General features: G+C 43.1%; 1 protein-coding gene across 1 annotated transcript; it reads right to left on the reverse strand.

Annotated features, from left to right (window-relative positions):
- Nucleotides 1–222: 222 nt before the first annotated feature.
- Nucleotides 223–12,407, reverse strand: LOC120050006 (zinc finger protein ZFMSA12A-like). Its single transcript, XM_038996579.1, has 9 exons — nucleotides 12,298–12,407; nucleotides 11,455–11,657; nucleotides 10,983–11,042; nucleotides 10,685–10,780; nucleotides 3,430–3,540; nucleotides 3,199–3,322; nucleotides 2,647–2,896; nucleotides 2,455–2,504; nucleotides 223–2,331 (listed from the first exon to the last, which is right to left on the reverse strand). The coding sequence occupies exons 1-9, from the start codon at nucleotides 12,353–12,355 to the stop codon at nucleotides 1,013–1,015; spliced, it is 2,271 nt and encodes a 756-aa protein (XP_038852507.1). The 5' UTR covers nucleotides 12,356–12,407; the 3' UTR covers nucleotides 223–1,012.
- Nucleotides 12,408–17,872: the final 5,465 nt, after the last annotated feature.

Raw genomic sequence — 17,872 nt, forward strand, 5'->3', positions numbered from 1 at the left:
AACTTTTTTGATGACTTTTAGCAAAATTCCCCAAATTCCGGGCTTAACTTCCCATGGAAAATTTCTGACCCTTTGCAACCCTAGTTGTGAGCAGCCAATAACCCAGAAAACAGAATATACAACCTAATGGTGTTGCGATAGCATGTGATTGTGCAGGTTGGTCACATGTAACACAGAGAGAGCACAGTGCTGAGTGCCCCTAAAAAATAAATAAATAGAAGCTTAAGTATTAAAACCTTTAATAATAGGTATAACAAAGAATATCACAACCCTCCAAATATAACACCAGGAAATACACTTTTCTAGATTCCTTGAAAGTCTAGAAATACACTTATCAAATAACACATTATCATTATTACTGTTAAGAGTAAATACTTATATTACAATTGCACATGCATTTCACCAGTTCAACCTCTATCCATGACTACCGCTCCTATTACATAAACATGTCTACATGCAAACAGCTCTACATGTTTATAATACATCTGTAAAGGAATAATATTTGTAATGAGAAAAACAGAACATCACATGAAACTATAAAGTAGCTTCTTAACTGGTCCGGTAACCTTGGCAACCAAATCAGCTACTTGATGAGGTTCTGAGACATGATGTATAGAGAAAGACTAGAGTCTACACCCCCTTCACCTTCCAAAGCCCCTCCCCCATCCGTGAATGACGCCATTGCCGCACGTTTTTGGAAAACCTACACCAGACAATTCCTTTGTTTCTGTGTTAATGATAAATTGTTAGTTGTTCCAATTAAATTCCGTGCATGAAGCCATTGCAGAGGGTTTGTTTGAAACCTACAATGAAAAATGCAGTTGTTTCCATGTTAACAATAATTAGAACACCCATTAATCTCTCTGGACTAGTATTGATTTTTCCCCATAACTTGCTGCTTCCCTAGCGAATTGCACTCCCAACTACCCTCTAAGAGGGTTACTCAAAAGTGAGAGGTAGGGCCGGGGGGGGGAGGGAGTATTGGGACATTTTTCCGTGCGCAGGGCAGCGTTCAACAATTTGAAGGACCACCTCCTAGTCTCTCCATGGCATAGCCTCGGGACATGCCAACATGTGCCAACATTTTTATGTTAAGGCTGTCATGATAGATTGCTGGTACGGCCACATGTCCAGCCACGGCGGCCACATGTCCAGCCATGGCGGCCGCATGTCCAGCCATGGCAGTCGCATGTCCAGTCATGGCAGTCGCATTAGTAGGATTCTCCTTCATATGATAGCTTGGTTGTGAACTGCGCTTGGAATTATTCGGGCAACGAGGCCGTGAATAAGGCTTCTGTCCTGAATGAACTAGCAAATGTTTCTTTAAGCAAGTTTTCCGGATAAAACTCCTTCCACATTCATTACAAGTGAAAGGACGCTCTCCAGTATGCCCACGCATGTGGACGACTAAATGGCTCGACTTAGTAAAACGTTTGTCACACTCTTTGCATTGGTAGGGTTTCTCCCCAGTGTGAAAGCGCTGGTGTACCTGCAGATTCCCTGCTGACTGAAAGGTCTTCCCACACACAGAGCACATGTAGGGTCTCTCCCCTGTGTGGATCCTTATGTGCACATTGAGATTACCTTTCTGAGTGAAACATTTTCCACAGTAGGAGCAGGGGAAGGGACGATAATTCAAATGAGTACGAACGTGATCCTTAAGGCGTCGGTTTGTTACAAAGGACTTTCCACATTGGTGACAATGGTGAGTTTTCGGAAGCTGCAATCCTTTCTTCTTCTTTGGAAGGTGCGACGATGGCCTCAGATCCGACCTCTTGTGGGCTTCCACGTGGTGCACGAGGCTGGGCAAGTTGCTGAACGTAATTCCACATGTGTGACAGTCAAGAGTTTGGGGGATTCCGTGAATTTTTTCGTGAGCATGCAGTTGATCCATTTCGGAAAAGGCCATTGCGCAATGACGGCACTGGAATGGTTGTTGCTGTGGCGTCTTAAAACTCTTCCCGCTCTGTGGACAGATGTACATGACTTCGTTGTGTGGACACTGGTGTCTCAATTTCTCCCGCAGAGAACCAAACTCTCTCCAGCACTTGGGACAGCTAAAGGCAGTGCCCACACATTGCATCCTCTTATGATTTGACAGACTTGTAAAGAATTTGAATCTATTCCCGCAGTTGGAGCACTTGTATGGATTGTCCCCACAGTGAATTTGCTGGTGTTGGACAAGTTGAGACTGATAATTAAAGCACTTCCCACACTGGGGACACTGGTGGAAAATGTTCATGTGTGATGAACTGGCAGTAGATGGGGCACACTCATTTGAAGCTGAAGAAAGAGGAGTCAACACCTGAAATGATACCCCTGCAACAGTGTCTGTGGAAAAATGAATACAAATATTGAACTCATGAGGAAGTTTCCCCTACCATTGCCCCACAATGGTCAACTGAGGCTTTCCAAAGGGTAAATGTACTCAACTAAAAGTTAGTGAGGTCTCACCTGTATCACCACCTTGCATGACACTGGTAGGAGAAAGACCAGAACCAGCCCTGTGAACAGCACAAAACAGAAATGCAAATGGTTGACTATTACTGGGTCAAGTAGTAAGTTTGTTTGATAGACTGTCCAAATGCAAATGATTATTTACCAACTGTACTGTTTGAAATAACAAAAATACATTTATTCTCATACCTTTTCTGTTTTGGGTCGTCCTCTACATCAATGTCATCTTCATTCCCTTCATCACAGGTTTCATCGCAGCCTATAATATCTCTTGTGCTCCCCATTTCCACTAAATGTGATGCCAACTCCATCCTTTGGCAGTCTCTGCTTTGTATCCCAGTCCTCATCCCCACACCAGTGTCCAGATTGGTACGGTTTAACTGGTCAGGGAAGGCATCAGATTCAATATCTGATTCCTGAGGAATGTCAGAGGAGGAAACTGCACAGACAAAAACAAATACATTAAAAACACACTTTTTTATCTAGGTGACTGTTCTGAACACAGAGGCAAAACTTCTCAAATCCATAAATTACATTTTAATCCGTCACTTTATTTGACTAATCCTTCCAACTTTAAATCCCTTTCAAATGACCAAGGAAGGTAAGGAACATGGTGAGAGGAACTTCCTGCACATAAATCATATTATTCTCCTCAGATGCAGTTATTATATCAATAAACCTTATCTGACCATGTTGTGCTAAAATGATGCATAAAAAAATTATAATTTTCTATGAACTTACTGTTTGTGTACAATGTTCTGCATTGTTTGTAATTCTGGAGCAGAAACTGGAGATCTTCTGAGTGAGAGAAAGATTGCAGGCATTCATCCAGGCCAGAGGAGCCAGCACTCAGCAACAATGCAGTCTAGGGAAAAGAGGGACACAAAATGCCAAAATAGATTCCAGGCCAACTACAGTTATTCATTTGAATGCCGTTGTCTCAAGACAATCTTACGAAAGTGATTTCTGCACCTGCTTAAAGTCTGGTAGTGTAAGCAGCTCTTCCAGCCGAGTGAGAAAGTCACAGACCAGTTCCTGAAGCACTTGGTCAAAATCAGGTCTGAATTCTTCAGGAAACACCACCTGAAAAGATGGTGAGTCAGTGAGATAATGCAAAAGGGAAAATAATTAGATCAATGAATTATTGTTTGAGAGACCCTGCATGATCCTAGCCTGGGTACCAAGCCTGTTTCTGCTGTCTTGGCACTCAGGCTAGCACAATCCAGTACCCAAAGAACAGAAATCAGTGTTGTGGCATGTAAGGCTGCATGTTGTGGCACTTTTGACCAATCACACCAGATTTTTTCACATCAGATCTGATTGGTCAAAATATCAATTACTGAAAAAAAAATCTGAATTGGGCTGTCTGTGTAAACACAGCACAGACAAATTAATGTTAGTGAATGACTAGTTATGATTTATAGTAGCGTAGGCCTATTCACTATTCAAATGCTATCTTTTTGACTAACAATCTTACCGAATCTCAACTCAACTATATTCTCCACAAACATCATAACTAACTTGAGTTAGGCCAGAGAAAATGTTCAAGTAAAGGCCCGCACAGACTGCATGATTTTAGCCGCCTTATGACACGATTTTGCCATCCAGACAAAATGTCCACGTTGTGGGTAAATTCTTAGGTCGTAAACGATTGTCGGACGTCTTGGCTTGATCAATGTGACAGGGTCTGCCGATTAAAGGAAAACTCCACTCTTTTGGTATTTGTTTCATTAGTCCATTGTTGATGTAGCCCCAAAATGTTTTGTATGTCAGCAATCGAGTTAAGATGTATAACTTTCAAAATACAGCTGCGTTTTGCATCATCATACGATGCTGCGTTTTGGTATTTGTGTATTTCGAAAGTTCTATATCTTAAAAACTCGATTGCTGACATGTGCCCTCCAAGCTCACCACTAAGCTAAGGACCCTGGGATTAAACACCTCCCTCTGCAACTGGATCCTGAACCTCCTGACGGGCCGCCCCCCCAGGTGGTGAGGGTAGGCAACAACACATCCGCCATGCTGACCCTCTACACGGGGGCCCCTCAGGGGTGCGTGCTTAGTCCCCACCTGTACTCCCTGTTCACCCACGACTGTGTGGCCGCTCACAACTCCAACACCATCATTAAGTTTGCCGATAACATAACGGTGGTAGGCCTGATCACTGACGATGATGAGACAGCCTACAGGGCGCTACAGAGAGCAGTGCGTACGGCAGAGCTCCCTGCCATCCAGGACCTCTATACCAGGCAGTGTCAGAGGAAGGCCCTAAAAATGGTCAAAGACACCAACCACCCAAGTCATAGACTGTTGTCTCTGCTTCCACACGGCAAGCGGTACTGATGCACCAAGTCTGTAACCAACAGGACCCTGAACAGCTTCTACCCCCAAGCCATAAGACTGTTAAATAGTTAATCAATAGCTACACAGAGTATCTGCATTGAACTCTTAAATCATCACAGCATGCTGCTTTTACTATCTATTATCTATCCTGTAGCAGTTAGGAAGGCACAGCTACACTGTGCCTACTCTACCACTTACACTGTTTCTCTCTCCTTCCACAGACTCCCTGGAAGGGGAGTTACAGACTCTGCCAGTGAGGCCATACCACCGCAAGAGACTACAGGTGGCCGCCATCTTCAACCACCCTCTTGCCTGAACTGCTTGTGGACTAGAACGCAAGAGACACTAAAAGCTAAAGCATCTGAAACTTTTACTCTTTTGTTGTGTGTTTACTCATTGCCGCTTGTGTAGTCGGGCACACCCCACTCTTCCCGACATATGATGGAGAATGCAGACATCTGAGTAAAAACACAACTTATTGCATTTTCTTTCAACTTTTTTTTGTGCAAGAGCGGAACCCTGTCTAATCCTGGAGTTGGAAACTTGGAAAACATGCTGGGATAACTCATAAATTTTCCTGGAGTCAGCCAACAGATCTCTGATACCATGGTAGAAGGCACGGCCGGCTCGTACAACAGATTACCCACCTCAAAGGTACCCTGGAAGATCAGAGGCCTGTTGGAACAGCTTAGGGGTCCAGTCCCTCTTCGCTCACCCGCCAGTAAGGCAAGAGAGACACTCACTAAGATAACTGACGCTGATGACCCAGAGGCTTTTCTCTTGATGTTTGAGAGTGGCAGAGAGAGAGAGTTATGGGACCGGATGACATGGCCGCTCTTGTAGCCCGTACCTCACAGGAGAGGCCCAACAAGGCTATCAGGATCTGGGGACAGTAGGGGTCATTAACTATGACCGTTTGAAGGAGGAGATCCTGAGCAGATTAAGGCTCAACCCCTTTGCAATGCGCCCAACGGTTCAGAACCTGGGAATAACAAGCTGGCCAGGTACCCCGGGCCCAATTATACCACCGAAGGCGGCTTGGGAAAAAATTGTCTGAAGCCATAAGGCCTGGACCAGTTCATGAGAGGCCTTCCCTATGATCTGCACAAAGCAGCCACCCAACAATGCTCTCAGACTTACCAGGACATGATTTAGCTGGTGGAAAAGTTGGGGGCTTCAAAAGATGCACTTAAGTCAAACTAACAGGAATACCTTCACCTATGAAGAAACAACCTGACAACCTTTTTCCTCAAGAAAATATGAGCCTCCCAAAACTGCCGCTTACTTCCCAGCCAGAGAGGAGCGACATAATGTTGTCTGGTGCGGAAAATGTGAGACCAAGGGTACCCTACTCGACTAACAGTGATTGCCACTTGTGGGACCTGAGGGAGGAGGGAAGTGAGGTACCTGCTCGCTAGTATCTAGTGCAGGTGGGCTCACATAACCTATTCTGACAGAGCAGTCACGCTGACACGGCCAGAATAGATTCCTGTAGGGGTCTTCGAAACCACAACACCCTACCCCTCACCTGCATCCATGGGGACACACCAAAGACATCCCACATCCGGTTCAACACTGATTGTGGGGCATGGACGGTCATTGCAGGGGTGATGACAGAATTGACAACCCCTCTGCTCCCGAGTCGAAACTGCCTGGGATTTGAGTCTTTGAGGCTGCTGGGGTAAGCAAAAATTAATTTCGCACTACCTCTGCTCTTCACCACACCCATAGACCCAAGCCTTTGCTGCCTGTTCTGAAGGGTCAACATGCTAAAAAACATTCTCGCCAGCAGAGATCAGTAAAGGTGCTGCTGGGTGATGCCGCACAACCAGACCAGCCTGAGGACAACGGAGATACCGCTGATGTGGAAGGTGAGCCTCCCCTACATATCAATGACTTCTCAGTTCTGTTGCAGGGCCGTTTTGGTGATGCCCAGAGACCAAAACCTTGCAAATGCCCTTTGGTGACTCCTTACATTGCCCTTCATCAAGGGCTACTCTATCGGTTAAAGAAGTAGGCGAAGAACTTATATCCTCCTAGTGCCCAAAGTGTATGTTCCAGTTGTTCTCCAACTGGCCAACTCTCACATCTTGGGCACTCATCTGGGTGAGGAAAAGACAAGGGAACAAATCCTACAGAAGTTTTACTGGCCCGGGAATCTACATGTCTGTCTCACGGTACTGTCAGAGGTTTCCCACCTGTCAGCAGACATCCCCAGTAGGGCGTACCCCGCTACCCATCATTGAGACCCCATTTGATAGACTAAGGATAGACCTAGTTGGACCTCTCCCAAAGTCTGGGAAAGGATACCGATATATCCTGGTGGTGGTAGACTATGCCACCCAGAGGCAATTACCCTATGAACCATCACTACCAAGGCCATAGCCAAGGAGTTGGTACATATGTTCGCAAGGGTGGGCCTTCCTAGAGTTCAATCCTGGTGACCGAGTGCGCCTTCTTCCCACCACAGAAAGCAAGTTCCTCGCCCGGTGGCAGCAGCCCTACTCAGTCATGGAGAAACTAGACCCAGTGACGTACGGGATAAACCAGCCAGATCGCCGTAAACGAGAGCAAGTATATCACATCAACCTTCTGAAGAAGTGGGAGGAGGATGATGTTACTTTGGCCTTTGTCTCCAGAGCTTCCTCGGGAAATACCCAGAGATGTCATAAACATGGGCCAAGACCTTACTCCCCAACAACTCCAAGAGGTAAGACACTTTGTTGATCAGTACACAGATACATTTTCCTCTTTGCCAGGGCGGACAGATGTGCTAGAGCAGGATATCCTTACGCTACCTGGGAAGACTGTACATGTCAAGCCGTATAGGGTCCTTGAAGCTCATCGCAAAGCCGTCTGCGCCGAGGTCAAAAATGTGTGCGAGTTGGATGCCATAGAGGAGTCAAAAAGTCAGAGGGCCAGCCCTATCGTCCTGGTATCCAAGCAACTGACCTCATCCAACCACCAAGACTCAGGTGAGAGCCTTCATGGGACTGGCCAGTTACTACCGGCGGTTTATTCTGTGGATCTTCAAACCTCGCTCTGTTCAGGACCAGTCCTGAGGTCACCAGACTACTCCAAGCCTTTCGTCGTCCAAACAGACGCCTCTGAAACTGGACAAGGAGCCGTCCAGTCCCAGGTCTGGGATGGTTAAGAACATTATGCTTTATTTATCAGTCAAAAGCTCCTACCCAGGGAACAGAAGTATGCTACCGTAGAAAAATAATATCTGGAAAATAATGTCTGGCTATAAAATAGGCTGCCTGCTCCCGATCCTACCATTTCATGGGAAGGCAGTTCACCCTGGAGACAGACCATGCACCCTTGCAGTGGATGGCCAAGGACACCAATGACCGGGTGACTCACTGGTTCCTCGAGCTCCAACCATACAACTTTGTGGTTTGACACAGACCAGGGTCTGCTCATGGGAACGCTGATGCCCTCTCCCGGCTCCATTTTCTCTTCTCTTCCACCAATTCCTTTCATGGCTCGGAGTTAAAGGGAGGGCTGTGTGGCACCATGAGAGGCATGGGCATAGGTTTGGCTGAAGGACTCTCAGTGCAGCAACATGGACAGAGCCACCCACCTTAGCACAGGAGAGAGGTGCGCTCACTTCAGCCCCATGGACAATGGCACTCAGTTCAGCACTGTGCAAGGCTGCACTACCTTCAGCACCAGGCCAGCCGATGACAGCCACAGCGCTGCTCACCCAACACACCTGTGCAGGATTACTAATCAGCACACCTGCAAGGAATTCCCTAATCAACTGACTGGCACAAGAGTGCAGGCTGGACCTAACTCAAGTGAGCAGTTAGGAAGACACAGCATGCCTACTCTCCCCTTCCACAGACCTCTTAGAAGGAGTGTTACGTACTCTGCCAGTGAAGCCACACCGCCGCAAGAGACTACAGGTGGCTGCCGTCTTCAAACACCATCTGGACTGAACGGTTTGTGGACTACAATGCCAGAGACACAAAAACCTAATGTAAAAGCATCTGAACCGTGAACTCGTGTTTACACTCATTGCCGCTTGTGTAGTCGGGCACAACCCACTCTTCCCGACAGTACCCCGTGTATATAGCCAAGTTATTGTTACTCATTGTAATTATTTCTAATTTATATTATTTCTCTTTTCTCTACATTGTTGGAAAGGGACACATTATCAGAACCTTGCATAATGCACATTCACTAATAATGACTAACTTAACGTAGCAGGCATTAGGCTACAGAAAATTAACACAGGTTAAATCAAGCTTTAATTATACAGCACATTTCAGCCATGGAATGCAATAATGTTCTTCACAAAAAAAATAAAAATAATAATTCAATATTTACTACACAACACGAGGATGAATAACAAACTGAACAACTAAAAAGCACCCTAAGTAAAAGCAAAGCTAAAAAGGTGTGTTTTAAGATCTTTTTTAAAAATTCACAGTTTCGGCCCTCCTCAGGTTCTCTGGCAGGCTATTCCAGAGGCTGGGGGCATAGTAACTAAAGGCTGCCTCTCCATGACTCCTGGTTCTAGGCTTTGGGATAGTTAAAAGGCCAGTGCACCAGAGGACCTGAGGGACCTACTATACTGGACACATAACCCACCTCTCCAGTCTGTTCAGAAGGACATCATGGTCAACAGTGTTGAATGCAGTACTTAGATGCACAAGATGCTCTCTCAGAATATCACAATGCACCTGTAACTTTTACTACTTACGCTCCTCCTTTTTGCAATTTCTCTTTAATTTATTAGTTTCCTCTTTCAAATGCAAATAGCAAGTTGAAACCGCTTGTCAAGGAGGAAGACGTGATCTCTCATCTTTGTTGTTGTGAGTGACAGGGAGAGTGGCTTGGTGTGTGTAAACAAGAGGAAGAGGTGAAGTGATCAGTTTCACGCAAGCTAAAATCTGTCCAAAATAAGCCCAATGCGTTTCAAATGGGCTTATAGTGGACCTAAGCTTGCTTTCGGGACAACAACCCCAATTGTTAGGGCGAAGACATGCATCTCATCATTACATACAGATCTCTGGTGTAAAATGGGAAGGCGCACACATCACAGAAGGAGTGAAGGAGACGAGACCAAAAAGACATGAAAACAAGTGGACATAAACACTCAAAAATGAAAAAATAAAAACACTTAATTCTTGCGATACAGTTACTTGGAATATCGTACAAAACATAATTTCAAATTATTTTGATATAGTCGCCCAGCCCTACAATGGACTAATAAAACAAATACCAAAAGATAGTTTTTGGGTGGAATTTTCCTTTAAATACCTCTACTTTTCCTAAGCTCCGAAAAAGTTATGGCAGTATTAATAAGAAATCGACCAGCAATGACGCCATTCATAACATATATATATATATATATTTTTTTAAATCACACTTTGTAGAATGAAAGCTTGGTGCAAGTAATTGGCTCTGTAGTTATAAATAACCATCACACCTTGAATGTCAAAATTGCAATGCTTTTATTGAGTAATGCCAATGATTATGCTACGGGGCTTATATTCGGCATTAGCGTTTCCATGTTGTGATGAGCCTCTTCAATTCGAGAGTTTAGCTTTTTATTACAAGGACCGCTCAATCAGAGGTAGGAGGAGCATTGTCTGTCAATCAACATAGCAACAGCTTGTTGTTTTTCTTTTGACACCAATGCTTGATACGCCCAGTTGACGTAGCCTAAGTCGACTGACATAGCCTCGCAAGCCAATCGCAGAATATGACGACAGAACTGAGTTAAACCGTACAACCCAGCCAGGTTGATGTCAAGATTTTAATTTGGTCACGTTGCACAGTGTGACATGTAATAATCGTAAAAGACTGAATCTGACGTAGTGTGGGAAGGCCTTGTAGGTTCAAGACAAGCTTGGCATTAACAGCTACTTACTTGGACGAAGTGTTCACGCTCAACCGGGTCTATAATCAAGCTTTGGGTGAGCTTGGAAAAGTTAGCTTCAGGTGATTCCATGCCTGCATCATTGGACTGTAAAACAAAGTAAAAAAATAAATAAATAAACAATCATTTTTAGACTTTCAGACAAATGGCGCACAACCATCCATACCAACAATCTTAAATCTCTTGTTTTTAAATGTTACTGAATTATCAGGGTGTTAATTATCTCATAAGTGTCCAGCAGAACAAAATCTCCAATCTTGGCATTGTATTCATACTTCGATTCACCAACCTGTGCATGTTGAGAAGACTTTATTCTATAAAGGAGGGTCCGGAGGCTGACAGGGTTTACCTGCAAGAAAAGTGATCAAGTCTGATACTTCGCATAAAACTATTTTCTACATTTTACCTATACACTAAGAAAGTCCCCCTGCTTCCTGGATAAAGTTGCATACTGTTTTTTAATGGGCTTCAAGATTATATCATCAAATTCATGAAAACACAGTCATTTGAGATATGTGAAATTCTACCTGATGCCTTATGGTTTTTGATTACAAAAACAATTGAAAACCTTCATAAAAAGGCATCAGGTAGAAGTAAATTAATCCACGAATACAACTAGAATATAATATCTTAAATGCCCATGTTTTCATGATTTGTTAAAGCCCATTCAAAAACAGTATGTGACAGGATGCAGGAAGTAGGTGGGACTGTCCCAGCACATTGAAGTGATTCTGTATGGCATAAAATGTGGCATTTCTTACTCTTGCTCTCAGACCCAAAATAAGGAGGGTCCTCTGTCTGTCAGTCATAAGTTCTGGGACAGTTTGTGTTACCACGGTCACAAACTCCTCTAATTTTCCATAGTGCTTGATGGCCCTCTGTTGCGCAACCTGCCACATAAATGCAGACATCAGCCGTAGAGGTGGAACCAAAAGGCGCAGAGAGGAGAGCGGAATGGGGGAATCTATAATGTGAAAAGTACAGTGAAGTGTGTTAGATGGCTAGCTAAATCAATTCCATTTTGTAAAAACATTAACATAGCAGAACTAACCAAATTAGCTAGTTTTGCACATCTTAACTACAGATAGTTATTCATTGAGTGATAAGAAATGTTACGGTTGATATAACATTGCCAGCAGATAGCTAACTTAACGTTAATAGCTTAACTTGCACTTACGTATTAGCTATAAGGCTAGCTTGCACAGAACGTGCGCAAATGGACACACAATAACATAATACAAAACTGTACGTTAGTCAGTCAATAATATAACAGATCGCCGTAGCGGCACTGCTAGATAGATCATGGGGTTTTGCTAAAAACGGCAAAGTAGGCCTAGCTAGCTACCCAGCTACTTCCTTGAGATCAGGGTCGTGTTCATTAGACACCGAAGGAGAAAAAAACGGACAGGGACAGCCTGAACTTATCCAATAGGAAACGCTCGTTTTCGTTTTGCCTCGCAAAACGGTTAGTAAAGTGCACACGAATGAGGACAACCCTGCCTGATCATGGCTAGTTGGCCACCTAGCTAGAAAACACAACCTAGACAGATTAACAAGAAAAAACACAATATTGTTTTATATAATAAGTTACCACGAATACATACCCATTATGGCCCATGTGCCAATCAGTATCTTAGCTACCTTTGCTAGTGAGCGCCGCATGAGACGGCAGAAAGTAAACCTAGCTAGCCAACGTTACTGCCAACGAACAAAGAGGATGTGAAACCTTTGCCACCAGTAGGCCTATTACTCCAGCGTCCAAAATTGTCTTCAAAATAAAAGTCCTAATTACGGGTTCACAGCAATGATGTACTGTACACAGTCTACAAACGTTAAGAGTACCTTCCTAATATTGAGTTGCACCCCCTGTCCTCAGAACAGCCTCAATTCGTCGGGGCATGGACTCTACAATTCTGGCCTAGGTTGACTCCAATTCTTCCCACAGTTGTGTCAAGTCGGCTGGATGTCCTTTGGGTGGTGGACCATTCTTTATACACACGGGAAACTGTTGAGCGTGAAAAACCCAGCAGAGTTGCAGTTCATAACACAAACCGGTGCGCCTGGCATCTACTACCATACCCCGTTCAAAGGCACGTAAATATTGTGTCTTGCCCATTCACCCACTGAACGGCACACATACACAATCCATGTCTCAATTATTTCAACACCTAAAAATCCTTATTTAACCTGTCTCCTCCCGTTCATCTACACTGATTGAAGTGGATTTAATGCTGCAATATGTCATATTTTTAGGCAACCAAATTTACATAGAAATGTGAGTTATAGATCTGTCATTCTCATTGAAAGTCTAAGAAGCGGTATGGACGGATGTATTGTGATGGAAGGTGGGGTGTGTGTTTTTGTGTTTGGAAAAGTGTGGAGTGAAGTGAGTGACACTAGCAACACTAGCTGCAGTAACCTATGGGGAGGGGGTCGCACTCGGATAATCAGAGAGGAGGGATATTATTGTGGCCCTGGTGGCACAAAATAAATCGAATCAAATGTTATTTGTCACATGCGCAGAATACGCCGTGAAGTGCTCACTTACAAGCCCTTAACCAGCAATGCAGTTCAAGAAATAGACTTAAGAAAATATTTACTAAATAAACTAAAGTTAAAAAAAAAAAAAAAATCATCAAAAAGTAACACAAGAAAATGACAACAAAAATGAGGCTATATACAGGGGGTACCGATGCCGAGTCAATGTGGGGGGGTGTCATGAGAATTTTCAATCCCAATGATAATAACTAACAATCAATAAGCTTTGACCAATCCCCGAGGTTTGTAAGACCCTGGGTTTAATAATAATTAGACAAAGACTCAGTTTATGCAAAAGGTTCGTACAGTTTATTCACGAGAGCGCTCTGAAATCCATAATACAAAGACATCCATTATATAACTCACTCCCTATTTACGCACACCCATACACACGAACAGTAGTTCAGGATTGGAATGCATGCCTGCCCTCCCGACATCTCATGTTTCATAACCAATGGAGCAGACAGTCTTCCCACTGTCTGATGTCCGGAAGCTGAACGACCAAAATCTTTTCCCCATTTATTCTTACTCCTTCAGGCTTATCGACCGCGCAAATGGCAGTCCGACAAGTCCCAATATCACTCAACATTTTTATTTTCTTTCCCATTATTGTCAATGTCAAATAGGATTTCTGTTCCTGTTGTAATGCCAAATCAATAGTAGCCAATTCGAAAACTTCACAATCAGTGTTTACAACAGAATCCTGAACCTCCTCCTCCTCCTCAATAGAGTCTATTCCCCCGCTCCCCATAATTAGTCATGCCTCATCTTCCACTTCCTCCTCTGAGTCTAGCTGTGGGCGCCTGACCTTTTTCTCTTTTCCCCATGCTGCTCATAGTGAACTGCATATCTCTTCACCTCTCCTAGCTCTGCTAGCCCCCACCCTACTAAGTTATGTTTGATGGTACGGCTTATCTCGGGACGCATTCCTCTGAGGAAAGCAATTTTTAATTGTTGATGATACGGGGCATTGAGTCCCTCCACTGCCAGGGGTTCTATTAACCCACTATTTAGAGTTAAACACGTCCTTTAATCTCTCTAGGTATTGATTTACAGTCTCACTGTCTCCCTGTTTGCACTCATGGATTTTAGAAAAATCAACATGTCTATGGTATTAAGATTATTACATAGTTCATTAAGTTTATCTCGATACTCTCAATGATCCTGGATCACCACAGATGTCATATATCCCTGTCCTGTTGGCTTAGAATATGTCCTAAATTCTTAACCTAAGTCTACCATTATTAAACTTATTCTTGCTAACTTTATAACCTTATTCAACAACAACCTATAATAATACTATTATATCAATATCACAGTCTTGTTGTGTTAAATTTCTTACACTGCATACAACAACAGCTGACTGCCTAAGGGAAAATAAAACGTAGCTAGGTAATTTATAAAAAGAATACTACGGGTCAAAAGATGAAATAAAATTTCAAATGACATAATCAGATCAAAATCACTACTCTGAAAAACTCCACAAAGAAAAATTATTGTACTCTTATGGACATAGGAAAATAGACTTAAGGAAGCCTACCCTTAGTCAAAGGCTTCATCCTTTCTTTCTTCTCATTGGTTCAAATTACAAATATGTCAAAGAACTATAAACTCCATCATAATTATCAATTGCACAAATTACCTTAAAATCAGTATCACAAATTACCTTAAATTCATTATCCAAATGGCCCTCCCATGAGGCTGATCAGACCACAAAGGAAAGCCATGATAGAGGTCAAAAATCATACCACCCCTTCAAAGAAGTGTTTCTTACTATATTAGACAAATTAAAGGAAAACCGTCAAACATTTTCTACATGTTGTATCCCAGGTTCCCAGAATATTCCCTTATCAAAAGAATTCACGTGTAATTAAAACTCCATTAAAATTCCATATGTGTGTGTACCCCTTTAAGATATCGTGGCTCTAGGAAAAATGGAAATCTCCTCAAACCCAATGGAAATAGAACACACCAATCCTAACATAGTATTTTTAAAAATACACTATTTGTTGCATGTGGGTATTTGCAACCCCTAGGTTAAAAACAAACAAAACATTTCCAGGCCCTTTCAACCTGGTAGGTCACGGCCTCTATCTCACTCGCTCCCTCCAAGATTATAGCTCCAGAAAACATTCCAAAGAGAGACAATGAAACACTCCTTTTCCCAGAAAAAAACCCACAACCACTTGGTCAGCATTCATTATACTACACCGATTCAGAAACCCAAACGTTGACTACAAACAAAACCTAATAATAATGATAATTCCATTGTACTCCCTCCAATCATTAGTTTTAAACTTCCTCAATGGTTATATGTCCTTAATTGAACATGCGCTACCCTTGGATACAATACTGAACTTCAAATCTATGAAATTCCCCTAATTAACATATTACTTGACTAATTTGGCTGTTACAATTACCTGTCCGCTTATTAATAGAATTCATTAGATTTAGGTACGGTCTCTTCTATGATTCAGTTATTTAAATACACCTCCATTCTCAATGTTATTTCCGCAGACCATTTAGGCAACAGACAACGTATTACATCGAAATCGCCTCGCTATTATTTAGAATGAATTAGTCTTTCAATTTAACCTAAACAATCTATTAAAACGTTCAGTTTATATCTTAAACAAACACTAACAACCGTATCTTTCCAGGCAAAACATACCAATAATTGAATTACAATCAGAAACCTAGATTTTAGTCAATTGGTGCATAGGCTGGGATACGAACCCGAGTGGTAGGCAAGAATTCTACCACTGAACCACTAACACTATTGAAATGATGGAGACTCCTCGCAAATAACCCCATTTATAATTGTCTATAGTCATAAAATCAGGCACATATTACCGAGACAATTCCCAGAAAATAGCCCTAATTTAAAGGTCCAAGCATTTCTCTGGCGATGATTCTCATCACTCTCGTTGTCTCTCTCTCTCTCTCTCTCTCTCTCTCTCTCTCTCTCTCTCTCTCTCTCTCTCTTTCTATCTTTATATATGTCCCCTTATTTTCCCTTTTCCTTTCCTCTCTTGACTTTTGTAACTCTCTATCTCCTACTCAGAATTTAGGAATAATTACTATTGTGATTTTTGATAAGTTATTAGGTCTTACACGCACATCATTTTTCCCCTGCTGATATCCTTCTTGAAACTTTCTCTCACCCTTTCTCTACACTTGCCTTCTTGCCTTCTTTTTCGGGCTTCAGACAGCCACACCCTGGCTGTATCTAACCCTCGACCTGCTGTTTCCCTTGACTATCTACACACGTCTTATGTATCTGCTTTATCATTAATTCTAATTTTTCTACATCTTAACGTCTCTCATTCATACTTCTTTCTCCATTTTGGGCATTAGATTTACCTTTCATCCCCGGTTAATTACTACCCATGTTATTCAATTGCCTTTCGTTGTTATTATGCTTCTTCTCACGATCTACAGTGGGGCAAAAAAGTATTTAGTCAGCCACCAATTGTGCAACTTCTCCCACTTAAAAAGATGAGAGAGGCCTGTAATTTTCATCATAGGTACACTTCAACTATGACAGACAAAATGAGAAAAAAAATCCAGAAAATCACATTGTAGGATTTTTTATGAATTTATTTGCAAATTATGGTGGAAAATAAGTATTTGGTCACCTACAAACAAGCAAGATTTCTGGCTCTCACAGACCTGTAACTTCTTCTTTAAGAGGCTCCTCTGTCCTCCACTCGTTACCTGTATTAATGGCACCTGTTTGAACTTGTTATCAGTATAAAAGACACCTGTCCACAACCTCAAACAGTCACACTCCAAACTCCACTATGGCCAATACCAAAGAGCTGTCAAAGGACACCAGAAACAAAATTGTAGACCTGCACCAGGCTGGGAAGACTGAATCTGCAATAGGTAAGCAGCTTGGTTTGAAGAAATCAACTGTGGGAGCAATTATTAGGAAATGGAAGACATACAAGACCACTGATAATCTCCCTCAATCTGGGGCTCCACGCAAGATCTCACCCCGTGGGGTCAAAATGATCACAAGAATGGTGAGCAAAAATCCCAGAACCACACGGGGGGACCTAGTGAATGACCTGCAGAGAGCTTGGACCAAAGTAACAAAGCCTACCATCAGTAACACACTACGCCGCCAGGGACTCAAATCCTGCAGTGCCAGACGTGTCCCCCTGCTTAAGCCAGTACATGTCCAGGCCCGTCTGAAGTTTGCTAGAGAGCATTTGGATGATCCAGAAGAAGATTGGGAGAATGTCATATGGTCAGGTGAAACCAAAATAGAACTTTTTGGTGAAAACTCACATTTGTGGCCTGCTAGAGGTCATTTTGCAGGGCTCTGGTAGTGCTCCTCCTGCTCAAAGGCGGAGGTAGCGGTCCTGCTGCTGGGTTGTTGCCCTCCTACGGCCTCCTCCACGTCTCCTGATGTACTGGCCTGTCTCCTGGTAGCGCCTCCATGCTCTGGACACTACGCTGACAGACACAGCAAACCTTCTTGCCACAGCTCGCATTGATGTGCCATCCTGGATGAGCTGCACTACCTGAGCCACTTGTGTGGGTTGTAGACTCCGTCTCATGCTACCACTAGAGTGAGAGCACCGCCAGCATTCAAAAGTGACCAAAACATCAGCCAGGAAGCATAGGAACTGA

The sequence above is a fragment of the Salvelinus namaycush genome, chromosome 6 (genome assembly GCF_016432855.1).
Source record: "Salvelinus namaycush isolate Seneca chromosome 6, SaNama_1.0, whole genome shotgun sequence".
In the NCBI taxonomy this organism is placed as follows: domain Eukaryota; kingdom Metazoa; phylum Chordata; class Actinopteri; order Salmoniformes; family Salmonidae; genus Salvelinus; species Salvelinus namaycush.

Excerpts from the sequence above, each read along its gene's own strand:
- LOC120050006 (XM_038996579.1), bottom strand. The coding sequence starts at position 12,355 with ATGCGGCGCTCACTAGCAAAGGTAGCTAAGATACTGATTGGCACATGG. Across the intron at positions 11,043-11,454 it reads TTTTGGGTCTGAGAGCAAGA|GTAAACCCTGTCAGCCTCCG; the intron begins GTAAGAAATGCC and ends CTTTTCTTGCAG. Across the intron at positions 2,897-3,198 it reads CAGAACATTGTACACAAACA|TTTCCTCCTCTGACATTCCT; the intron begins GTAAGTTCATAG and ends TTGTCTGTGCAG.